Genomic DNA, 27,537 nt, shown 5'->3' with positions numbered 1-27,537 from the left:
TCCTAAAACGATTCAGACTCCTCGATGCACATTGTAGTTCAAAACAATGCATTTATTTGATTTTGCCCTCGGAATAGAAAATACTTCATCGAGCAAAATGGCGTGGAGTAAATAAAATGTATCAAAAATGAAGATTAAAAATAACGTAGTTAAAAAAAAATGTCGTATCACGTAAATGTGTCACATGTCTTTCTTTAATGCAATTAATTGACAGGTTTAATACCCTATCACTTTCTAGTCAACGGAGCTCTAGCCTATGATCTTTGTGTGCGTCATCAAAGAAACGCCTCTCAACAAACGCGCACTGCTATTGGTGAATCATCTTACACGTCTAACCAATAGATTTCATGAATTTGGGGGGAGGATTTGGATTCGGCATATAATTGGCTATTTGAAGACTATATCCCGCCCATTCTTAAAGTTACAGTAGGAAAGGCGATTCCTCTGCAGGCTGCAAGTCTCGGCGCACAACACGTCCTCTGGCGGGGGTTGGACGCACATTAGGGGGGTGAATACAACAATAATCTACGAATTCCATCATGGCAGCGACATTAATGCGTTCCCTTGTAAAGAAGAGGGTAAGAAACACAAAAAGCATTGCATTTTTTTTTTACAACCATGCAAGTAGTATGAGTTTGACGTTACGTAACATCAAGTTAGCGGTCAAACACCACGAGCATAACGTTATACTTTGTAGCCACCCTGAAAGCAGTTCTAAATATAATGCACTAAAAATTGCAAGAAGTTTGTCGCCTAATCGCCACAAAGTTATGACCTTTATTATTATCAAATAATATAATTTCGCAACAGTTCACTAAGTTCATATGCGCTAAGTGCTACTCGTGTTATCACAGTTCTAGAAAGCATTTGACTTCATGCATTAGTCCTTGTTTAAGTTTGAGCTACAGTGAGTCAAAATCAATCATATTTGCTGCAGAAAAGCAGCTTCTCTGTATTTAAAGAGAGATATTTGCATATCCACATTGATTAAAAGCTACATAACATAACCCATTAGTTTTTTTTGCAATGCTGATCTGTGCTTTCTATGAATCAGGTTAAGTGTAAGAGAGGTGCACTGCGGTTTTACTGTATATGAGGTTTAATATACTGACTGACATTATCAAATGAAGTTATCTTCCCAGAGACAATAATGTAAATTAATTAAATACTGTTCTGCAGGTTCCTCTTCAGATGGGACGCATGTGCTACTCCTCCTCCTCTGTGGTAAGTTCATTGGGGATGTGAGCACATATCTGTGCAAAGGGTGTTTGGGCTCAAAAGAAACAAGTGGATTTATTGAACGTTTGTCAAATATGTCAAATGCATTGCAGTCTAAAAGTAGCGACCATGAAAGCCAAGCAGGCAATTTGATTGTGGAAATATTGCTCATATATCTATCTTATTGTTCTAGGTCCTCAACCTATAGTAGTGTTCCATAAGCCTTTAACCTTTAGACAATGTAAACATCAAATGAAACTTTGCCTCAGCATTTTAGAAGTTAGTGTTAGTTAGTACTCAACCTTGTACTAACTAACACTGTATGACTCAGATCTGACAGTGTCTTTCATTCTAGGCTTTTATTTCCCTCTATTGAGAGGAATAACACTAAGTAGTCTTTTTATGTGTAAAGGCTGGAATACACTACAGTACGCTCTTAAAAATAAAGCTTCCAAAAGGGTATTTTTTAGTGATGCAATAGAAGAGAAATTTTTTTAGTGTGAAGAACATTTAAAAAAATCTAAAGACATGTTTTTGCCACAATAAAGAACATTTTGTTTTTGTGGATGTAAGTGCCAATAAAGAACCTTTATTTCTAAGAGTGTAGATGAATTAAGATTTTAAAACACTAGGCATCATACACTTGCTGTAAGTGATTACAGAGAAAAACTGGACGACTGAGGATCACACACTCCAGACTTTGAAGACGTTCAAACCCAACTCATGCAGAAACATGCGTTTCGTTGCTTGCTGATGCATGACAAATCTAACATCAGCTTCAAATATCAAAATGTTTGATATCCTTCGGCTGGATGGAATCATAGTCAAGTTATAAAGTCAAAGTCTGAGCGATTACCTGTGAAATCAATCAACTCAGATCTGTAGACTGACTCTGACTTTCAGCAACTAGCATCAAGTCCTCCAGACTGTAAATAAATCAGAAATTGGTTACACTTTATTTTGTTGGTCCACTTTAGACATTCTACTAACTTTGAAAGTAATTTGCAACTACTGTACATGTCAACTAACTCTAATTAGAGTATTAGTATATTGTTAGGTTCGGGTTAGTAGAATATGTATTTGCTTTTTAAGTTATTTAAAGTGAGTATAATGTCTGTTGGGGAGCATCTAAATAAAGAGTTGGCAGATATTAAGCAGACAGTCTATTAATACTCTAATGACTGATAGTTGACATGTAGATGCAAAGTTACTGATAGTTTGTAGAATGTCTAAAGTGGACCATCGAAATCATGTTACCCAAAAACTTGGTCAAAAGTCATGTAGTGTATTCCAGCCTTAAGCTATTTTCTCATCTCTCACTTAAAAACAAACCAAGCAAAACATACTAGTGTTGCTGCATCAAACCATTATTTTTATATGTGTTTGTGTTTATGAGTTGTGTTTTATGTTTGCTTTTTACACATGCTTTTCTCTGTGTCCTTCCTCAGCCTACCACCAAGTTGTTCATTGATGGAAAATTTGTAGAATCCAAGAGTCCAGAATGGTTGGACATTCACAATCCTGTAAGTTCATACTGTACTAGCAGACGTCTAATGCTTTTGCTGAATTTACACTGGAAGAGATGATGTACTACACCAGTTTAACGGATTACATTCTTGAGCACACTTAGGCCAAGTTAAAACCTATTAGATGCATGTGTTTTAATCACATGTGACTAAACTACACTGCACCTGCACTACTTAGTTATACCAGCAGTCAGTATATACTACAGATTCACTGATATTGTTTGGTGTTTTCATGGTTTTGATAAGGAGTATTCACTGAGTATTACCAATGTGCAGACGGAGCAACAGGGGAACCGTTAAGCTTAGCCAGGTTCTTGAGCTTTAGTCTAATCTGCTTTACACCATAGAAAACAGATGCTAATAATAATTGCTTTTTTGTTTCTTCACTCTGCATTTACACTCTATATTCTAGAAACTCAAAAAAAAACTGCTCTAATGTGATATTATTCAGATATAATTCGATTGCTATCTATGAGTGAATCTCGTGTTAGAAAATAATAGTTGTTTTTCGATGTTATGTTAATATTTGTAACCGCAAGAAAGCACAACCTTTGTAACTGTATCAGCACTTTGCAGAAAAATGGGCACAAAGCATTATTTATAGACGCAATGTCTCTGTGATTAAATTATAATGCTCGTGCTCTCCTCAGGCCACCAACGAGGTCATTGGTCGAGTGCCTAAGGCCACGCAAGAGGAGATGTTGGCCGCCGCGGACTCGTGCTCACGCGCGTACCACACCTGGTCCGAAACGTCCATCCTGGCCCGCCAGCAGATCTTCCTTCGCTATCAGCAGCTCATTAAAGACAATATTGTAAGTGACTGCTGCTCATCCTCAACCCCTTTGTTTTGCTTTTGGTTTGTTTTCAGTAACTGGATTATAGTTTAAAGGGATAGTTCACCCAAAAATGAAAATTATGTCATTAATGACTCACCCTCATGTCGTCCCAAGCCCGTAAGACCTCCGTTCATCTTCGGAACACAGTTTAAGATATTTTAGATTTAGTCCGAGACCTTTCTGTCCCTCCATTGAAAATGTATGTACGGTATACTGTCCTTGTCCAGAAAGGCAATAAAGACATCATCAAAGTAGTCCATGTGACATCAGTGGGTTAGTTAGAATTTTTTGAAGCATCGAAAATACATTTTGGTCCAAAAATAACAAAAACTACGACTTTATTTTACACCAGACACACGTCAGCAGCGTCTTACGTCAGCAGCGTCACTGAACGCGGATCCACAACAGAACCAGAAGACAATGCAATGCTGAATAAAGTCGTAGTTTTTCTTATTTTTGGACCAAAATGTATTTTCGATGCTTCAAAACATTCTAACTAACCCACTGATGTCACATGGACTACTTTGATGATGTCTTTATTGCCTTTCTGGATAAGGACAGTATACCGTACATACATTTTCAATGGAGGGACAGAAAGCTCTCGGACTAAATCTAAAATATCTTAAACTGTGTTCCGAAGATGAACGGAGGTCTTACGGGCTTGGAACGACATGAGGGTGAATCATTAATGACATAATTTTCATTTTTGGGTGAACTAACACTTTAAGGCGAGACACGGCAGGCAAAAACATCGTTTTTTTTTTTTACTTGTCAATTTTGAGATTTTAGGATATTTGTCTTCAATAACATGTCTTCTTTCAGACTTGTGGTGAAAAAAAGTCCAAAATACACATTTAAGTCTTTATTTTACGACACTTCGTCTGTTTGCGTCTGTAGATTTCTCATATATTCATCAAAAGTTGGCGTTGTAAATCATCCGTTGCTCCGCGATCGCGATCTGCACCCTGTCATCACACACACCGTTAGAAAGCTCTCTCTCTCCTGTACAATGCTGTCGGATCCAAATATGGTCATTTCCTTTTTATCAGCAACCAATCGTGAAAGTAAAAGGGGGGATTTAACTCTAAATGCGCAATCTCATTGGCTGATGCCAAATCTTTAAAGCCTGTTTTCTCAAAATGACTTTTCTCTCACATTCCAAGTCCAAAATCTCCACTTCAGTAGCACCGATATACACCAAACTTTCCAGTCTTGTACCTAGTTATATTATGAGACATTTACGGAGGGATTTGTAAATATATTATTCCTAGCCTGATTTATATATTTATACATTTTATTCCAAAAAACATGGCGAAAATCATTTTTTTAAGGCTATTGTAAGAAATTATAGTCTGCTCCGATCCAACTTCCACTCCAATATAGATGTATTGAAATGTTCCTTCACTTAAAAGAGCTTATTTATCATAGAATTAATTCCTTACAATCTTAAAAGTATCACAGAGTCACGTTTATTACCTATAGCGTGGGAATGACAGCGCGTATTCAAGAACCATCTTGATTAGGGAGCTTCAAAGAGATGTTATCACCTTAAACATTTGGCCGTTCTTATTTGAAAGAAGATCAAAGACATGGACACAGAGGTACCACTTTTAGTTCTCTTCAATTTACATTTAAGATAGAGTTTCAGCTCCACGCTGAGAGAGAAGACGAATTTGTTATTCTCAATTTACATTTAAGAGAGAGCTTCATTTACATGCTGAGGGGAAAGACAGATGTAAGACGGTATAAAATGTTTACGCTGGGATGAGTTCGGGGTTCATTCTGACGCCAGTGAACCCAAGGTGCTTCGTGTCCCTTGCCACTGCTATGCTGTAATAAACTTCATTTTTGAGATCTTCGACATCTACGTCATTTTTTCTTTCACTATTGACAGTATATTCTGATTTATAGGATAACAAAAGTAGATATCCATAAATCTCTCTGTAATTTTTTCCCATCTAATATGTGAACAATGAAAAAAGAATTTTGAACCTGGCTTTATCCAATCATACTCAGATTTCGTTTTTTTAAATGTACGCAAATTAGCGCATATTTAATTAGATAATGCCTAATTTGCATATTTAAACATTAAATTACAGAAAACTTGTAATACATTTTTTTCTCATCTTAATGTAGGTAATCAACTGGGAAAGATTCATGGTGATATCTGCTAGTTAAAAAAATTACCCTATTCACCTGTAGTGTCTCGCCTTAATTGAATTATGCAAATGGTTACTGATAGTGACAATTAATAGTCCTTTATTGATTTGTAATGTGAATAATTGAAATCTAGAGCTTTGAAAAAACCAAAACACTGTCTACAAAGGCTGCATGAGGGGGGAGGATATTGTGATTTATTATTTTGGTGAATCGTTCTGCCCTACTGCCTGCTAAATGTATAATATGTGATTTGATTTGCGTTTCAGAAAGAGCTGGCCAAGTTGATAACCCTGGAGCAGGGCAAAACCCTGGCTGATGCTGAGGGCGATGTGTTCAGAGGACTGCGTGAGTCTCTTGTGACAATTCATGAGTAAAATCTCTGTTAGTTAATTCCTGTGAATGTTTTAGTAAAGTCTGTAGAACATTAAAATGAATATTGGGTGTTATTTTCAACCTAATGACCATTATTAATTACAAGTTCTACAAGCATGTGAAGGCTTTTTACAGTTCAGAATCGTTACGATTTACAACATGGTGTGAATGCACATCGATCGCAAACCCAAATGAAACACACCTGAACCAGCTAATCAAGTCTTCAGGACTTATTTTACATAAGTTTCCCTGTCTAACAAAGCACTCCCAACTTAAAGGACAATTAATACTTTATTTTTGGATGAAGCTTAAGGTAATTCTTTCAAAAGCATTAAAACAAATGTTTACCGACCCCAAACCTTTTGAACGATAGTGTAAGCTTCTCATTTCTGCTTCTAAACCTTCCTGATGCTTTCCTGCTAAGCTTCCATCACAAGTACATTTACTATAAAGATGTTTCCTTTTCTGTTATACACACTGAGAAATAAAACTGACAACATATCACATGACATAATAGTCATAATGTTTAAAAAAAAAACCTGTGATATTCCATTTTTAGTGCTATAGATGAGGTGTTGTTGGCTGTTAGGGCCAAAGAAAGCCTTTAGCCTCATATCTGTGTGCACATTTTGTTTGTGTGCCGTCACATTATTTACTCTGTGTTTGTTGATCTTGCAGAGGTGGTGGAGCACACCTGTGGTATCACATCTCTTATGCTGGGTGAGACCCTCCCCTCTATCACTAAAGACATGGACACGTACACATACCGGTTGCCCATTGGCGTATGTGCCGGTATCGCCCCGTTCAATTTCCCGGCCATGATTCCTCTGTGGATGTTCCCAATGGGCATGGTGTGCGGGAACACCTATTTAATGAAGCCCTCAGAGAGAGTGCCTGGCTGCACCATGTTGCTGGCCAAACTGCTGCAGGACGCCGGCGCTCCAGATGGAACATTAAACATAATCCACGGACAGCATGACGGTACAGAAAATTGCCAGAAGGATTACTATTTGGCCGCATTATGATCTAGATTATGTGTGCAGATAACTAAATGATTTTTTTTTTTTGCATGTGTTTTATAGCTGTGAACTTCATCTGTGACCATCCCGCCATCAAAGCCATCAGTTTCGTCGGCTCCAACCAGGCTGGCGAGTACATCTATGAGAAAGGCTCCAAAAATGGCAAGAGAGTGCAGAGCAACATGGTTGGTTTTGAACACAAAGTTAATGCATTTCACAGAAAACCATATTGCATGTGACAGTCTGTTCATTTACGAACAACAACAACCATACTCAAGCATCCTCTCCAAAAAAACCTTAACTTCTTTAAAGAGGCATTCAGTAGTTCTTTAGCTAGCATTGGGTTCTTTAAAGGTGCTCTAAGCGATGTCACGCGTTTTTTAGGCCAAAAATTTTTTGTCACATACAGCAAACATCTATCTCCTCACCAGGGATGGAAATTAGCACCCGCCACCAGCCAAATGCGGGTGATTTTGTGTTGTGGCGGGTAAACTCGCTTCACCTACCGGCCACCGTGGCGGGTAAATAAAAATAGCATACTGTTTCACCCGGACGGCGGACACTTTTAGAGGAGGCACACCTTCAAACAAAAATGTGGCGTTACATCGCAGGCGTAGAGGTCTGCAGAGAAAACATCATGGTGCGTTCACACCAGACGAGAATAGAGCGTCTGGCGCGAGTGATTTCATTGTTAAGTCAATGCAAAGACGCGTTACGCGCGTAAAAAATTCCTACGGCGCGAATGAGGTGTAGAGCGCACCGTGGTAGATGCGAATACGCCTCATTCGCGCGGCAAGTTCGAGCGTCTCGCGTTCCGCGCGCATGATTTTATTGAGTGCTTTTGTGCATTCACGCGTTTGACGCGAATTCGCGTCTGCCGCCCGAGTTGAAAAATCTGAACTTTGGTGTCAATTCGCGCCGCGTTAACCAATCAGGAGCCTAGCTGCTGTCACGTGGTGAAGTATCTGGATGCTTCAATAAATTATTTTGTACTAAATGCCTGATGTGGTTCTAATGCACAACAAAGCAAATATTTTATCACATAAAACTTGATTTCAATATATGAGACATATTAATTTTGTATTGAATGTTATTTATTCCATTTCATATCTAGATTATATTAAATATTATTCTAATGTAAAGGCAACCAACATACTATAGCTCATAAATCCGTGTCTGGAGAGTGTTGTGTGAGAAAAAATCACAGGACAGGTTATTTACTTTTGGAGGCTGGCTCAAATTATCATCAAAACAAAAATAAATGACAGATTAGGTGGATGAGGCCGAGGGTGAGAGAAAGAGAAAATGTCAGTATTTCATTGAGACTTGAGATTAAATAAACTGCTTAAGTATTCTTGTAGTATTAATTTTCACATGCAGTTACACATTGTCGGTTAAAAGCAAGAAAGTGGCTGGTAAAAACATTGAGTGGCTGGTAGATTTTGAAATCCACCAGCCACAGTGGCCGGTGGACAAAAAAGTAATTTTTTTTTTTTTACTGGTATATTTTCGCATAAACTATCAGTGTAAATAGTTTGCTACATACTAAGAGCTTAAGTACGGAAGTGATGGCGTGAGTTGACATAAAGAGAACGGTTCCTCAAGGAGAGAGAGTCGGTGGTCCCGTGTTGTTTCTAGTGAAGTTAAATTCAGGGAATAAGGGTGGTCGAAGAGACCTGGGAAATTTGTTTATTTAGTTGAATTTGTATTTTTTTTTTTTATTTTTTTTTTTTTTTATGTCTAATTGTTCAACTAGGGGCTGTTTTTCATTTTTGGTCTATAATTTCGCGAATATGTTCATTCTGGTGTATTTTGGAGACATTCAAGTGTTTAATAGAGAAAAAGGGTGCATTGCATATAATTAATAACAATGTCTAGAGAAGTAAAGCTTAAAATTACATCCTGGAACTGTAGGGGACTTAACAGTATAACAAAACTCAAGCAGGTTCTGCTCCGACTCAAACAATTGCAGTGCAAGATTGTGTTCCTTCAAGAAACACATCTACGATCTGAAGATATAATAAGGGTTAGAAGGAGTTGGCCCGGACAAGTTTTTTCTGCATCTTATAGTAGCCAAGCACGAGGGGTAATTATCTTGATTCACAAATCTATACCATTTCAGATGTCTGAGGTAAAATACGATACTATGGGGAGGTATGTCATTATAAAGGGAACCCTTTTGTCAGAAACACTGAACTTAATTAACGTATACGGTCCCAATACAGATAATGCTACATTCTTTACTAACCTATTCTTAACTGTTTCCTCACTTCACGGTCACTATATAATGGGAGGTGACTTTAATTGCACCCTAGATCCGGGTAAAGATCGATCTTCTGGAGTCGATCAATCACACAATCAAACAAGAAAAGTGCTAAAATCTTTTTTAAATGACTTGAATTTAATTGATGTATGGAGAAAACCAAAAGCCCACAGATATTCAATTCTCATGTTACTCTAGTACGCACAAGACTCACTCAAGAATTGACTATTTTCTCATATCAGCACCTCTCCTGTCAAAAATTCAGGACTGTTGGTATGATAGTATGGTACTATCAGATCATGCTTCCATATCTCTGATATACATGGATGCCAATTTAAGAAGTGACCCACCAAAATGGAGATTACATCCAAAGTGGCTAGGAAATTCAAAGTTTATTGAATATATGGACCAACAGATTGACCTATATTTCGATATGAATACTTCAGAAACATCAGCTAGTACTAGATGGGAAGCATTTAAAGCCTTTATTAGAGGTCAGATAATTAGTTACACTAAAACACAATCAAAATTATGTAATCAAAAGTTAAATCTTCTGGATTCTAAATTGAAAGACCTAGAAAAAAGACAATTTCAAAATCAAATTAATGATACTAAAATTGATCAAATTGGTCAGGAAATTTTATTTCTTAGAGCCCAGTATGAAGAGATGTCCGCCTCTAGAGTGGCAAACAGTATGATGAAACTGAAACAAAGCTATTATGATCAAGGAGAAAAGCCAGGGAAACTTTTAGCATGGAGAATCAAACAGTTGCAGTCCGAAAGCGCTATTAATTCTATTCAAGAAGAGGGGGGAGACATTACGACGGATCCTGTCAAAATAAATAATGCGGTTAAAGATTTTTTTAGCTCTTTATACAGCTCAGAATACACAGAAGATAGGAAACAACAAGAAACTTTTTTTAAATGAGGTTAAAATTCCTAAGATCTCTAATGAGGTAAAATACAATCTTGAAGCAGATTTATCAGAAGAAGAAATTTTAAGTGCTATTGAGAATCTGAGAGGTGGTCGAACTCCTGGACCAGACGGAATTCCTATAGATTTTTATAAGAAGTTTAAGAAGAAATTAGCCTCTCCTATCTTAAATATGATTAAAGAGTCATACCAACAAGGTGTACTCCCACCATCTTTAACCCTCTGATGGTCTTCGGGGTCTATTGGACCCCAAATGACTTTTGCTCAAATTAAAAAAAATGTTCTCTTTGTCCAAATGGTTTGAAACTTTCTACGGCTCTCAACACTTTCTAGATCTACAAAAAAAAAAAAAAAAAATTAATGATATCTGTTTTTATGTTGGCGTGACAAAAATAGTCACACTCGTGGTCTTCGGGGTCTATTGGACCCCGCAATCAAAATAGACAAAATAACATCATCAAAATCAGAAACAACGTAGAACACATAGACAGAAATGACAGAAATAAAGTGGCACACTTCCAACAATGCAAAAAACATCCACAATCCAAAATTATCATGCTCACCACAGGCGCACACACACACACAAACACACACATAAAGAGGAATACATTTATACAGGAATACATACAGACTATAAAAACTGTTCTCTTATCATTTGTAAAATAAAATAATCTAAAATGCAGAACCACCAGAAAAATAAATTGGTAACACTTAGACGCATTGAAAATGTGCGCACACACACACACACACACAGACACAGACACAGACACAGACACAGACACAGACACAGACACAGACACAGACACAGACACAGACACAGACACACACACACACACAGACACACAGACACACACACAGACACACACACAGACACACACACAGACACACACACAGACACACACACAGACACACACACAGACACACACACAGACACACACACAGACACACACACAGACACACACACAGACACACACACAGACACACACACAGACACACACACAGACACACACACAGACACACACACAGACACACACACAGACACACAAACACACACACACAGGTATACATTTGTAAGGCTATAAAAAGTCTTATAATTTGTCAAATAAAATCATACAAAATGAAGAACCACCACAAAAATAAATTGGTGACACTGTACACATAAAAATAAAAATAAAATGTACACACACACACACAACAACAACAACAACAACAGTGAAGTGCCAAACCTGCTCCAACCCTGTCTGCAGAAGTAATGCGGTTTACCATGCATAGTGTTTTTTCAGTACAAAAAATGCTAAATTGACAAATTATTTTATTTTTGTTATAATTGTGATTTTATAATATTTAGATATGAATCCAACTGAATCCAACTTTAGAAACTATATCTTTCAGTAATTCAAATAGCAAAAAGCATATAATGGAGCTCTATAGCCATCTAGTGGTTAAAGTGATTTATTACAAATTTTAACCTGTATTTTCCAAAAAATGGGCAAAAATCTTACATTAAACCTTGTGAAATTATCCATGGTATCCCCAGGAATGAAAGTTAGAAATCTGGGTCTTTTATAAAGTTTATTTAACATAAAATGCTGTTTTTTTGTAAAAATCCTATTTAATTAAATATTTATTAATTTATTTATAGAAATTTAAAAAAAAATCATAAATTCTCCAAAAACTGCACAAATGTTGAGTAAAAACATTAATAAACAGAGTAAAATTATATTTGTTAAAAAAAAAAAAATATTGTTCGGTTACAAAATTAAATGTTGTTGTCTGGGGTCCAATAGACCCCGAAGACCACGAGTGTGACTTTTTTTTGAAGACCATCAGAGGGTTAAGAGGTGCACAGATTATGCTCCTTCTTAAACCCAACAAATTAAAAACAAAGTGTGAATCCTATCGTCCAATTTCATTACTAAACTCTGATACAAAGATACTTAGTAAGATATTGGCAAAAAGACTAGAAAATGTCTTACCAAATATAGTGGACCATGATCAGAATGGATTTGTGAAAGGCCGTCAGGGATTTCACAATGTACGGATGTTGTTTCATATTTTACATCATAAAAAGGGTTCTCCAGATACAGCAATTTTATCTTTAGACGCAGAGAAGGCCTTTGATAGGGTGGAGTGGCCTTTCCTCTGGGAGGTTCTACAAAGGTTTGGTTTTGGGGAAGTATTTTGCTCATGGATTAAGTTATTGTATACACACCCTACAGCAGAGGTCCTGACCAATGGAATAATTTCAAAGCCTTTCAAAGTAAATAGAGGCACCCGGCAGGGATGTCCTCTGTCACCACTTTTGTTTCTCTTGGTAATCGAACCGCTTGCTATTGCAGTACGAGATGAAAGCAACATTAGTGGAATTAGGATTGGCTCAATAACACACTGCATATCCCTATATGCAGATGATGTTTTATTATTTCTTACAGAGCTCAGCCAATCTATTCCAGCTTTTTACTCAACCTCATAAAAAGGTTCGGGAAATTTTCTGGCTATAAGATAAATCAGTCTAAATCCTCTATTTTATTTCTTAATCAAGAGGAAAAGTCAAAATGATCATACTTAACTTCCAGTCTTAACGTTACAGATTCATTTACATACTTAGGACTCCAGATAGAAAAAATAACTTCATTGAACTACAATGCCCTAACAAATTCAATTACTAAGTCTGTAGATAGATGGTCAGGTTTACCAATCTCATTAATTGGTCGCATTAATATATTAAAGATGAATACACTACCCAAAATAATTTATTATTTCCAAAATATCCCTTTGCCCCCCACTACCTCATTTTTTACCATTCTATGAAGAATTTTTATCCAGTTCATTTGGAATAATAAACACCCAAGAGTCCGGACATCTTTGCTTTACCTATCATACGATAGGGGAGGATTGAAGCTCCCAAATATTCAATTCTACTATTGGGCATCCCAGTTAAGAGCGATAATGTTTCATTTTTCTGCAAGTGCTCCTCCTAAATGGCTAGAAATAGAAAATTTATTTGTGAAATCGAAGATTCCTTTTAACTTGTATCTTTATTCAGCCAATATAAAAATATTACAGAAAAAATCTTAGTGGAATATCTTTTAATCCAATAGTACTGAACATGATTAATGTCTGGGGGGAAGTACGAATTCATCTAAAGGAAAAAGAGTCTTTATCTGTGTTTAGCCCAATATGGGGAAATGATAATTTTATACCTGGTCGAAGGGATTTAGGCTTTCGACTCTGGGCTCAGAATGGTGTGAGGAAAGTTAAGGATCTATACAAAGAGGGCGTTCTAATGTCATTTACTGATATTACTGACAAGTTCAAAATCCCTAAAAAACATTATTATAAATATTTGCAAATTAGGAATTTTATACGTACTGCCCGGGGGCAAGGACTTGCTGAGCCAGAGCTAACTAATCTGGAGAAATGTGTATCTAAACCAAGCCTTGGTGGAGGACACATATCTTGTTTATACAACATGTTATTGTTAGGTTCTCAGGAGTCATCTACATCCAGACTTGCCATGTGGGAACAGGACCTTGGATTGAAGATAGATAAGGAAAAATGGGAGCAAACATGTGCAAAAGCCCAAATACAGACAATTAACAGCAGACTAAAACTGTTACAGTACAATTGGCTTATGCGTACCTATATAACTCCGGTGAAACTAAACAAAATTTATAGCAACATACCAGATACCGGTTTTAAATGTAACAGTGCAAAAGGCACATTAATTCATTGTATGTGGGAATGTGATAAAATAAAAGCTTTTTGGAAAGAAATTAATAATATGATATGGCATATAGTCTCAGTTAGATTGCCACTGGATCCGGGGCTTTTCATTATTGGTATTCATCCTGATAACTGGAAAATTAATAAGGACACTCAAGTATTGATTGACATGTGTATTCTACATGCCAAACGGCTCATCGCCATTTACTGGAAAAAGATAGAAAGGCCTACTATAACTCGATGGTTAAGAGAAATATCTTCATGCATTGCAGTGGAAAAGATAACATATATTCTTAAGGGTAAAGAAGACCAATTTAAGAGGATTTGGAGTCCCTTTTTATTATTTGAGCATGGGGATATGAACAATATAATAGAGGAGGAACAAAATGCTTGATTAGGTATTATATCCATTTTAAAATATATTTAAATTTGCACTAACCCTATTTTATTTTATTTCTCTTATCTGTGACTATTATTGATTGCAGTGTATTGTTTACTCTGACTTCCAAAGTACATACTTCATTATCCAATGTTGGTTTGTGCTATTGCACTTTTCATGTAATACGAGCCCCGGTGTTTTTTTTTTTTTTTTTTTTTTTGTACATTATATGTGATGTTACAGACATGTGATGTACATTGTTGTGTAAGTGTTTAAGAAAAGGCAATAAAAAAAGTATTAAAAAAAAAAAAAAAAAAAAATTACACAAGCTATGTTTTCATCCACCTATTTTTTTATGGATTTTGGGATATCGCATGAATAATGCTGGATGGAAACCACACGATGCGCATTAAAAACGCTCACTTGAGGCAGATAATTTTTTTTTTTATCCGATACGAAGACATGTAAACTATGATGGAAACACATTTACTAAATAAATCCCTCAATGCGCAACAAAAAAAAAAATAGCGTGACTTTGCCTCAACAGTGGATGTGATTGGATAACTGGACTAACCAGCGGATCAGTTTCATTGTACAGCATCTCAGGTGTTGATTTGATCTGAGCCAAAGTCTGTCATCAGAATGATTTGGTTTAATTCTCTCCCAAAAGCGTCTGGATTCCCAAACACCAGCATCTGAACGCAAGATAACATGACAGCGATTTATTGCGTTTTCGTTTGCACGCTCTGAGACGCAAGCCATTTATGATGATGGAGGAAAATAGAGCCAGTATCTTCATGGATTGCAGCAACGTCCATTTTTATTACAGATATTTTGCGCCAGTTTCCCAGAAGAAAGTGACGATTTTGTTTTCTTCAATGCATGGTATGAAAATGTTTTATTCCAAACTACTGAATGCATCTTTAAAAGGAATAAATAATTAATTAATTAAATTCAATCCATGTTGTTTTAAATCCATATTACTTAGTTACTTCCAGGGAATATGAAATGTGAGTTTAAGAATATCCTGGTCACACTTTCCAATATGATGAAAGTGAATGAACAAATATTTTTATTGACCAAGTTGAAAAATAAATGATTCATGAATGAATCCATCCTATCTGTTCTGTCTTTTTAGGTCTAAATCAGGGATGGGTTCTGCTGTCCTGCAGAGTTTAGCTAAAATCAAACAAACCTGGACAAGCTAATCAAGGGCTGTGCTTGAAATCATCCCCTATACCCTCATTCACTATTCCCTACATTACTCCACTAATATAGTCCACTTGAGGGAGTAAATGAATGAGTGCACTCGATAACGTCCATTTGCAGTTTCGGACACCACTACAAATGAGTGTGCCTTTAAATAGTTTCCTGTTAAGGCTATAGGGGGCGATTTCGGACACAGCTGAAAGCTACAGGCAGGTGAGAGTTTATCAGGGTTGAAGCTAAACTCTGCCGGACCGGAGTTGCCCATCCCTGGTCTAAAGGATCGGTTGGTTTCATTGGAGAAGAATTTGTCAGTCAATAATAACTTGGAATATATTGCAGTGCATGAAGTCGTATGGACCATTTTTTTGTTGTATCGTTATGGTGTCTTTACACCCTTTTTGAAGCTTGATAGCTTCCATGCGCTTTCATTATATAGAAAAGAGTGGCCAGGATTCTTTTATTAAAAGAAGAGGAGTTAATAAACTAATATTTAGTAGTGTGACAATAAACAGTGTAGCAGCTGTATCTTCTCAGCATAACTGTAATGGCCAGATGGTGGCAGCATTCGGTTACAAATGAATCTTCACCATTCTGGTTCATTCCTAACCTCTATAATGAGGCTGCGATTTTAGTCTGACTCAAAATTTGGGAAGGAAATTTTAGATTTAGCATGACTGACTTACAGATGATGCACAGCAGTGAATTAAGTTAAATTGTAGAAATGTATAAGTTAGCAGTTTACAGATGCCTTGGATTTCGATATCCCACCACATCAGCTCTCACTGCAGATAAACTTCCTTGTTTGAAACCCTATAACAATCCCCACCACTACCACAATCCTTTTCTTTTCTTTGCAGTTTTGCAAATTAACTTGAATTTTACATTAGAATCTTATGCCAATCTAATAGCTAGCTATTCAAGATGGTAAACAGTGTTTTTTGCATTTTTCCCTCTCTTTTACTTTGGCCATTTCCAATTGTGCTAGTGCTGGAGTTTGTGTTTTGATAAAGCTGTAGAGCTGCTTCTTCAGAATCTCATCTTCTGTCCACCAGGGGGCGAAGAATCACGGTGTGGTGATGCCTGACGCCAACAAAGAGAACACACTCAACCAGTTGGTAGGTGCTGCTTTTGGAGCAGCCGGTCAGAGATGCATGGCACTTTCCACTGCAATCCTCATAGGAGAAGCCCAAAACTGGTTGCCTGAGCTGGTTGAACGTGCAAAGAGTCTCCGTGTCAATGCAGGTACTTGAGCTTTATTATATTCGTCAGTTCTGATCCTGGTGTACCCCAGTACGGCACTTTTCATGTCTCACAAATCTGACACCCAATTTAGGCGTGGAGCACAGTGTCCTAATCAGACACAACACGATAAAGCCCAAAATGCACTCTGCTTGTCTGCATTCGGGAACAGTGCGCATGATGTAATTTTCATCATCAGCATAGCCCGCTGATGCCTGACAACTGCACTTGCAATGATTGAATACCACTAGGTTAGGTGAATGCCCCGAATGTGTCCGTTTGCGCTTGCGTGGAGTGGAGTATACTTTGAAAGAACGGTTTTGTTCACTGTGTCTCTTTCTGGTTGAATGATCTTCCCAACCCTAGCCTGACCTCCGAATCCTTGACAATGCTCATCTCTTCCCTGAGCACTTAACTGCATCCTGGAGAAAACGTATTCCTTCCTTGTTCTAGCTTTTACTATTCTGAACAAAACTTCGTATTACTAGCATTTCTCATTTGTATTGCCCCTTTAAGATGAATCACTTGTTGTATTCCTCATTTGTAAGCCGCTTTGGATAACGCCCGGTGTCTGTTAAAATGAATAAATGTAAATGTGAAAGGTTTGCATGTTCAACTGTGTGTGAGACGGAGCAGAATGCGGAAAAAAATGAAATAGACAAAGGGACTGTCCATCTAGGGTTTGTCACTTATAATTTTGGACCAGTGAGATTTTGTTGAAAACATTACATTTGTTCTGATTGGCTGTGGTTCTGTTGGGTCCCATAATATAACATTTTAAAGTTTATTTTTTTCGTGCCAGTTAGAACACATGATATGAATATTGACCGATCCATTGATTCATAGTGTAAACGCTCATGTGGTCGAACAGCCACAAAAGACCGTCTACTCTCCGCCTACTGAGCTAATGCGTAAACACAATGGGAAGCGTGCTAGTCAGACGGGATTTCAACTTTGTCGGCTGAAGACCCAAATTTGGTTTGAAGACGAAAAACGTACCCTCATCAAATGTTCTCTCACCATTCCTGATTTCTAACACACACTCACCGAGTTCAGCGTCGTCTTGCGGTTGTCAGAGCAGAAACGAAAGCTGTGCTCTACGTATGTTTTTCCGTCTCCAGGTGTGTTCATATGTAAATTGCATGAGATTATTGCGCCCATTAGATCGAAAGATCTTAAAAAGCCCATACATTTACCCACCCATAGACCGTCTCCTTGAAGAAATCAGAACAGAAGTGGTTGAAAGTGGAGAAAAGAGACGATTTAAACACCAGGTGTAAACGGGTATGTGTCTCCCTCGTCTACTTGTGGCCTGTAAACAGGGCCTATGATATACAGTACCATAAATGTCACCTTAGAATATTTGTTAATGATATTCATTGAATAAAGTCTCTCTTCCACAGTTTCACTCTTTTTTTTTTTGTCTGAATTCATTCAGGTTGCTCTATCCCTCTCTTTTAGCCTTTTTGTAGACCACCCATGCCTTCATGACCACACCTCTCCCTGAGCAACTTAAAACATGTTCAGCTCACCCAGAGGAGAGACGCACTATTTGTCTTGGTCATGCCACAAAGCTGAAGCACATTTTGTGGTATAAAGGGGACCAGAAATTAGTATGGGCCGATCAAATGTTTGAAAAAAAGTTCTGCCGATGAAAATTGTAATCAGAGGAACTAAACCGCAGCAGCTATTCTGAAACCTTAAAACAGCCCTCTAAGACAAATGGCCTCAGGGTATCTAAAATTGTGTGTGTGGCTGTGTGTTTATTCATATGTTTGTGCATGTATATGTGTGCAAGTGCATATGGATATGTCAGTGTTTGCCAGTCCCTTTGGTTACAACCCAGTAAAAAAGGGCAAATTAAAGGAAAGTCATCCATCTATTCAGCGAAAATCAACAAAACGACAGAGAAACCCTTTCTCCAGCATTTTGGATGTCTAAACTTCTGGTTAACCAAGTAAATTGTTGTTTGGAAGGGAAACCGCTACATTTTCTGCCAACTATCCACCTAAATCATCTTCACTACAGTAATGATTCAGCAAATGAGTGCATCTTGGTTGTGCGCTGAATTGTTAACATATGAATTCACACGTTTTTGTGGTCATCATCAGATTTCTGCTCATTCATTATATAATAAATAGTGTTCATTCAGCTTTCGTTTCAAAGTGCCACATGTGATGACAGTTAAGGCTAAAAACATGTTAACAAAAATCGAATTATAATCAGAAATGGCTGTGGTTTGGGTATGTTTTGCAAAAACTCCTTAATTTATTTGATTAATATTTTCCATTTTCTCTTCTGTAAGGTGACCAGCCCGGAGCTGATGTGGGACCTCTCATCTCGCCTCAGGCCAAAGAGCGAGTGAACAGCCTTATTCAGAGTGGTGTTGATGAGGGCGCCAAGTTGCTGCTTGATGGCAGGAATGTGAAGGTCAAGGGTTACGAAAACGGGAACTTCGTAGGACCAACCATCATTAGCAATGTTACGGTAAGAACCACTATTTGCGCATGTTCATCCCACTTATTCATGTTGCTCCAAACCTGTATTCCTTTCTTCTTTTGAACATAAAAGAGGATATTGTGCAGAATGTCTTGATGTTTTTATATATATATATATATATATATACAATGAAAGTCACTAGGGTTTAGAGATGTTTTGGACCTCATTAACCGCTTTTCCACTATTAGGCCAGTTCAAGGCAAGGCCAATAACCTTGAGCCGCAAGGCCAAAATCAAGCTGTGTTTTCCACTGTCAGGCCAGTAGCCCCGCAGGGCTACCCTAAAACCCACCCTTAACACGCCTCTGTAGAACGTTACACAACCTCACCAATTCACCAGCTTGGGGTAGCTAGCTGACTGAAAACTAGCTAGATCAGTCCAGCATTGGTATTTGACCATTATTTACAATAAAAATGTTACATTGACAGTTATTTATTAATTTGTGTCAGGAGTCCACATTAATTCATGCTGAATTATACTGCATTTATCGTTATTGCACATAAAAAGAGACACGTAATACAGTCCTTCCAGAAAAAAAAGAGTTTGTTTGTGATTGTTGCGGGCAAAAATCCTTTATTATGCAGCCCGTTTTCTTAAAAAATGCGATGGAATATGCGGGACATTTATGCGATGAAATTGCGGGAACTTGCAAAAACTGCGGTTTGATGAAAAAGAGAAAAAAAAGTGATTCCTCCAACACCCTGTTCTCACTAGGCTACTACCTTAATGTAAAGAGTCATTTCTTATTACTTCCTATGATAAGCAAGCATACTACATCACAGAAAGTGCTGGAAATATTTAATTTCTCATCTTGTTTTATTTCAGACCTTAATAAAAACATCAAACTTACAAAACATTGATGAGTCAAACAAGTTCTGTAGCTTTACAAAAGGAATATGCTACAACTTCTGTAAAAATGTATAATATTTTAAAAAAGTGTGCTCCTGTTTTACAGCTTTTCGATGATGTTCACGTCGCATAATTACGTCACTTCATAACGTTCCAATGGCAACAGGGGGAAATGGCTGCTCTTGTGTGAAGCAAATTATGCACTAAATCATGCGATCGCATAATCGCCTTTTTCTGGAGGGACTGGTAATAGCCTACTTATTAAGTCGACCCTGCTTCCATTTATTTGTGATCAAAGGAATGCACAAAACAACTCTAAGTCAAGTCACCTTTATTTATATAGCGCTTTTTACAATACAGATTGTATCAAAGCAGCTTCACACAGTGATAACATGAAAATAATACAACAAAGTTTGTTTCTAGAAGAAAATTGCATCATCGTTCACCTTAAGGCAGGCAGATCAATAATATTGTTGAATATTAAATGTCCCCAACTAAGCAAGCCAAAAGCCAAGGCGACAGTGGCGAGGAACCCAAACTCCATCAGGGGACAGAATGGAGAATAAAACCTTGGGAGAAACCAGGCTCAGTCGGGGGCCAGTTCTCCTCTGGCCAATGAGCGAACAGTGTATGATTATGATCCAGGCAGCATTACAGATCAGAAGTCAGATTGGATCACAACATTCAGAATATTTATCCAGTTCCATCTGGTTGGAAGTCGGAGTCATCACGCCGGTATGGAGACGAGTTTGTTGAGGATCAGTGCCGATGGCTGTCGTGTCGATGAGGCCTTCACTTTCTAAAAGTTAAGGCTTTTAAGTCCATAGGCATGTCTAAGTTCAAGCGGTCTCTGGTATTCCCCATGTTCATAGCTTTTGGCCCGACAGTAGAAACGCAGCTATTGACTTTCATTATATGGACAAAAACTGTTTGTAACCTGTAGGTGGTTAAATCCCAACTAAGTTGGAACATGTCAATAGGATGCAAAGGCTATGTAATGTTATACACCTGCTGTTTGTGCTACCTCAATTTCAGCCCGACATGAAGTGCTATACAGAGGAGATATTTGGACCTGTATTGGTGGTTCTGGAGGCTGACAGCTTGGATGAAGCCATCAAAATGGTCAATAAGAACCCATATGGCAACGGAACTGCCATCTTCACCACCAACGGTGCCGCAGCACGTAAATACACCAATGAAGTTGATGTTGGTCAGGTGAGATTTCTTTCAATATTGGCTGGGTTTATGATTAACATTGAGATACATCAAACTGTCTCAACTGGATATCAGCCTAAACACAAGAGATATCCCATTAAGAAACTGGATTTCAGCCTAAACACAAGAGATATCCCATTAAGAAACTAGATTTCAGCCTAAACACAAGAGATATCCCATTAAGAAACTAGATTTCAGCCTAAACACAAGAGATATCCCATTAAGAAACTAGATTTCAGCCTAAACACAGGAGATATCCCATTGTTAAACTCTGGTTTTAGAGTTTATGCTTATTGGGTTGAACTGGTGGTTTTTTGGACTGCAGGAAATGGGAATGCTTGTATTAGTGAGAAAAAGAATTGTGCTATATCAGACTCAGTATCTTATTATATACACACATCCCTACTAGTTATTCCACCTTGATAGTGCAGTTTAACACTGTTGGAATCTGTGTGACCTGAGATGGGTGCATGCAAGAGTCAGAACTTTGAGAGACCTCTGGACGTCTGGAAAAATCCCCCCTTATAGACAGTGTAGACATGTTAATGTTCAGTTGTGTCGTATTGGGCACCTCCATATGTCATGTAGGCTCTTGACAAGACCATTGTAGGTAAAGAGTTCCAGGCACACACCTCTCGAGTAAATATTAGAATGTGAAGTAAATGAAATGTGTAAAATCCCCTTGGCGCCACTCCTCGACCGAAAGCACGTTTCATATGCAAGTGTTGTCTCTTTAGCATAAGTAACACAAGGCCGCCTTTTAAAAAATGTATGTAAAGCCTTCCTGAACTTCCCTTGTTTGCCACATATTTTAAAATGTACAAAATACAGCTGCTACCACAAAACATCCACACTACAAATAGTTCACAGCAAATATGTGCTTTTTATTCAAACCAGCACTATGCCAAAATATTTTGCTGGTAAAGCCCTGAGTCTGAAATTAAACTCAAAAGGGATCCCTTGCAACCTGTTGATCTGGTGGTTATGCAAAAAACAGCCCCCTTTTACCCCGTTTATTTGCCAGTGGCGAGCCGCTATGCTGTGTGTTTGCGATTCACATGCTGGAGTACACGGCACGGGCCATGTGCTGAGCTGGCCTCTCAATCCCCCTCACACAAGAACCTCCTTTTGCCTTTTTTTTTTTTTTTTTTTTTTTCGTCCACTCCCTCACGAGTCACCTTCGGCCAGAAGGCTCAAATTGTGCAACCGCATTAAAAAAAAAAAACTCTGCCAGTTTCCAGCCTCACCCCATCCCAAAAACAAAATGTTTTGTTTAGTTATTCTCTGCATCCATTACTTTTCTCAGCTGGTACACAAACAAATGATTGTGGCTTTCAGTTGTGTGTCGACTGCCTCGTCAACTCTTTCAATAGAATGAGCTGATTGTTCCACACTTTCCGTACACAGTTGTTGAAGCCCAACAGTAGCTTGTTCCCAAAGCAAAGATGTGCATGGGTGTTTCTTCAACTTCAGGATAATGCAGTATGACTGAATATTATAAGGGTGTGTTCACACTTGGCATGTTTGGTTTGATTTCAACGAACCCTGGTGCAATTACTGTTAGTGCGATTCATTTGAATAATTGTGAACGCTGCCATCTGAACCCTTGTGCACCAAAAAACCGGGCTGAGACGCTGAAAAGATGGGTCTCGGTCCTCTTCCAAACGAACTCTGATGCGGTTCGACTGAAATATGAACACAACACAGACCAAAGACATGTAAACTAACCAAAAACAGGACATGATGTCACAAGATGTGAACCTATAAAAGGACAGAATGCTCAAGTATGCGTGTTTTTTCTCGTCATAGTTGCGATGTTGCCCATCACAGTTCAGTACAGGCATCTCCTCGCAGCAGATCTTCGTTTGTGTGTGTGATGGAGGGATTCCTGCCGCTGTTTTGAGTCCTTTACACGTTTTTATAAGCTCTTCACGAGTTCTCAGCTGGTCAAAATACCATCATATGTAGGCTATGCACATACAACGAGCGCATTTAGCCCAGAACACAGTAAGTTCTGTCACGAAATATACATAATAAAAGCCGACCAATCAGGTTGTGAGCATATCCCTATGTCTTTAGGTTCGGTGTTAAAATGCCAATGTGAACGCTAAGCAGACCAGAACTGAAGGTGTTTTTTTTTTGTCCAGACCAAACGAACCAAGCGAACCGAACTACAAGTGTGAACACACCCTAAGGCCGTGTGTCCACCAAAGCGTTTTTTCACGCGCCTGGCGTATGTTTTCAATTGTTTTCAATGGGAGCGCCGCGTTTTTTAAACGCCATGAGCGTAACGAGGCGCTGAGCGTTTTTTTCACGCTGAAGCGCCGAGCGCCCGGCGTTTTTTACTGGTCGTCGAGAGTTGAAAAATGTCCAACTTTGGATAAAACGCAGCGCTCATCACTGTCACTTTTTACCCAGCCGTCCAATCACAGTGCAGGAGGGGCGGGACTAATACCACACCGACCAACTGTCACAACATTCTTTCTGTACAACGACATCAACCAAGAGAGCTAACCGAACAAAATGGATGAAAAATTAATTTTTAGCATGAAACAAATTATCTGCGAAATCAGTTACAAGTAAACTGTGCTGCGGATATTCTGTATCATAGCAACGAAGCGTCTCAACCGAAAAAATGCTGTGCTGCCAAAACGCTCTCAAGCGCCCACAGCTAGGCGTTTTCAGTAGAGCGTCTAGCGTTTTCAGCTGCCTAAAAACGCTTTGGTGGACACACGGCCTAAGTGTTGTTTAAACCTAAACTAAGCAAGCCAGAGGTGACAGTGGCAAGGAACCCAAACTCCATCAGGTGACAGAAATGGAGAAAAAACCTTGGGAGAAACCAGGCTCAGTCAGGAGGAGGCCAGTTCTTCTCTGGCCAAATAAATGAACATGATGTGATTTATGATTCCAGGGTTCATCACAAGTCAGATTGTGGATAGATATCGTCAAGCCATCATTAGGTGGGAGTTGTAGTCTGTCCAGCAGGGCTGCAGTTTAGCCTGTAGTGGACGAATAGCATATCAATGACTGTAAGCATGACGAAACTGCGTTGTGGTCCTAGCAGGTCCTGGCATGGGGGGTTCATAGCTGGCCATAGGGGTCTGTGCTGAGGAGTCTGTGGTTGTGTGTATTCAGGATACAGAAAAAGGCTGGCTATGAAATTTGCGAAACGAAGGAGTCGGCCATTTTGTTCCAAAAATGTCATTTCCGTTACAGAAACTATTCAACTTCGGAAATGACACTGTGGAGGGAATTTACTTTACTTTCAGAAAAAAAATGTACAATTATTTGAAACACGCATTTTAGCAGGTTTTTAAGAAAGTTTAGGTTTCTTTTTACAATCCACAAGGCAGATGTTCTCATAGTGGAAGAAACCCATGTCAGAAAAAAGAAACGAAATCCACTGGGATGATTGTCCTGTTTTCGCTTGCTATCTAGTAAAGGTTAGCACTACATTTAAACTGTAGTTATGTAAACTCCTATTTCTGGACTTTAATTGCTACATTGACATTGAAGCGCAGTAGGCAAGCTCTTCAATACACACTGGAAAGGTTGGAGCTGCACTTGTATGGTGAGATTTCTAAGTTTACATTGAGCAGGGAGACAAACGTGAAGAGGTAATGTATAGAATTTACAAACCGTCACTCCCACATGGTGTCTAGCGACGTGAGGAAAGCATACAGCTTTCTGCGGCAGACAAAAATGCATTTGCGTCTGACGGGTAAGCTGTTGTCTTAACTGTCATCAGGGTGTGAGTGTGTCAGATATGTGAGATGCAGTGAACATGACTGCTAAGATGGCAAACACAGCTGACCTCTGAGACGTCTGTTAATGTGCTCCTTTTACAGATTGGAGTTAATGTACCAATCCCCGTCCCACTGCCCATGTTTTCATTCACCGGTTCCAGAGGCTCCTTCAGGGGGGACACAAACTTCTATGGAAAGCAAGTAAGTATTCATCACTCACTGTGTGTGTGTGTGTGTATGTATATATATATATATATATATCAAACACTATTAAAGTCAAGTAAACAGTCTGTAATAAAATTACAAATAATCAAACTACAAGCAATAGCACACATAAAGACCATATAACAAAGATGCCAATTAAATAAACTGCTTTTCAGGTAGATCTAACTGTAGTTAGATACAAATTAGGTACAGAAATTGAATCAAATGTAAAATAACTGCATAGTCTTCACACTGTATAATTAAATAAAGATGCATCCTTATTAAAGTTACAAAAGTTATTCAGTCAAAAGCATTTAATTATTTTTTTGTTTCTTTTGCAGTGAGTCTGTTGTATGATTAACATTAAAGGTCCCGTTCTTCATGTTTTTTTGAAGCGTTGATTGTGTTTACAGTGTGCAATATAACATGTGTTCATGTTTCGCGTGTAAAAAATACACAGTATTTTTCACACAATTGACTTATCTGCATACCGCTGTTTTCACTGTCCAAAAAACGGCCCGATGACTTCCTTGTTCTATGAAGTCCCTCCTTCAGAAATACGTAACGAGTTCTGATTGTGCCAGCGGTTCCTGTGTTGTGATTCGACAGCAGCTTATCGCACGTTGCCCGGAAAGGTCACGCCTCTTAGCATAAATTGGAGATGCATGCGCAGCTGAAGTGCTTCTTCTCCGTGGGAGCGCAACAAGACCACGCCCCCTTTTATTGTGTATTCCTGCGGGCGGAGATGAGTCAAAAAACTGTTCTAGTTACGTCATTAAAAAAGGAAGTAGAGGGATGTAGTCCAAACCGGCCGTTCGCTGTAGGCTTTGAAAGGGGACTTCTGTTAAATAAAATATCTCGCTAGGCATTGAACTTTGAGCTTTATAATTTTACAGGTATTATTTATGCTCTAACAGCAACATTACACACTAATTAAAGTTTGAAGAATGGGACCTTTAAAACGCAGGCAGCATCAGGAATATTAGGCTGCTGTCACTTTAAGACAATGCATAGATCCAATATACTGATACTGTTACACATGTGTTTTCTTTCTCAACTGTTTACGTTTACTTAAAGACATAACCAACTATGTTTACTAGGATACTTGCCAAGACGGGAATTTTAGCATAATTTTGTGTGGAATTGTCAAGAGCGAGAAGACGTAAAAGAGAACTCAATCAGTATTCACGTGCTGTCAGACCAGACGCGGCTTTCTGGGCGCGTGCTTCGGATGTACAGTTTGAGTTTTATCTTTTGCGTCGTCTTGCGTTTAACCCCTTTAAATTAATCAGACGGTAGAAAAGTAGAACATCTGACAAGAATACAGTTTTTTTTTAAATAAAACACAAAAGACTAATTTCAATTATACAAAATAAACAAAACAAAACAATTACCAAATTGAAAGAGACATTGAGAAGTTGACATTTGTTTCTGCCTTGGAAAAAAAAATATTTTCGAATGATTGGTCACGCCATATCTTCCCCAGATGTCAAATGAACCGGCCGGAGTTTAAAATCAGGTGACATGGTCCATTTGGTTTACCATGTTTTGTCTCCAGAGTTTGGCTTTAAAATTTCATCAGCTGTAGTTTGTCATAAAACTATGACTGACATGTTTTGACACAAGTGGTTTATTGCTTTCGCCAGCATACGTTTGCCAGCCACCTGCCATTTCTCATGTGATGTCATTGTCATTTTGGGAGGGTATTAAAAAGATGACTAATCTTGAGTCATTGTTTAGTCTTAAGTATTTTGGTATTCTTTCCATCACAGGGCATTCAGTTCTACACGCAGATCAAAACTATTACCTCACAGTGGAAGGCAGAAGATGCTACACTGAAGTCCCCTGCCGTTACAATGCCAACAATGGGACGTTAAGTGTTGATCACCTGTATAAATGCCGCCCTGCCCCCCAAAATCTTCAAAACTACAACTTTTAACTACTGCTATTGATATTTTCTAAATAAATTGACCTGTTCACTGCTAAACTGTTGTATTTAGTTAAATAATTCCAAAAAATGTGATTTTTGTTTTCCCACTCTTTGATAATTAAAAAAAAAATCAAATAAATGTAGCTCATATTGCTCTTTAATTGTATAAAACATCTTATGTCAAATGGTTTGCAGTTTCTTACCCTGATATAG

At 38.2% G+C, this 27,537-nt stretch overlaps 1 protein-coding gene across 2 annotated transcripts; it reads left to right on the top strand.

The window, feature by feature from the left end:
- Positions 1-435: 435 nt before the first annotated feature.
- Positions 436-27,311, top strand: aldh6a1 (aldehyde dehydrogenase 6 family, member A1). Of its 2 annotated transcripts, none has more exons than XM_056245502.1 (12): positions 436-578; positions 1,180-1,221; positions 2,667-2,741; positions 3,395-3,556; positions 6,007-6,085; positions 6,791-7,093; positions 7,195-7,316; positions 16,695-16,884; positions 19,187-19,368; positions 21,265-21,444; positions 25,293-25,391; positions 27,167-27,311. In XM_056245502.1, the coding sequence occupies exons 1-12, from the start codon at positions 540-542 to the stop codon at positions 27,269-27,271; spliced, it is 1,578 nt and encodes a 525-aa protein (XP_056101477.1). In that variant the 5' UTR covers positions 436-539; the 3' UTR covers positions 27,272-27,311. The 2 variants fall into 2 exon arrangements, with proteins under 2 accessions (XP_056101477.1, XP_056101476.1); XM_056245501.1 differs by having other exon boundaries at positions 1,180-1,224.
- The last annotated feature ends 226 nt before the right edge of the window (positions 27,312-27,537 follow it).

This window comes from Rhinichthys klamathensis, unplaced genomic scaffold (assembly GCF_029890125.1).
Source record: "Rhinichthys klamathensis goyatoka isolate OS25496 unplaced genomic scaffold, OSU_Roscu_1.1 h1tg000032l_1, whole genome shotgun sequence".
NCBI classification, from domain to species: domain Eukaryota; kingdom Metazoa; phylum Chordata; class Actinopteri; order Cypriniformes; family Leuciscidae; genus Rhinichthys; species Rhinichthys klamathensis.
Note: the sequence above shows the minus strand (reverse complement) of the source record. Positions and strands in the feature narration are given on the sequence as shown.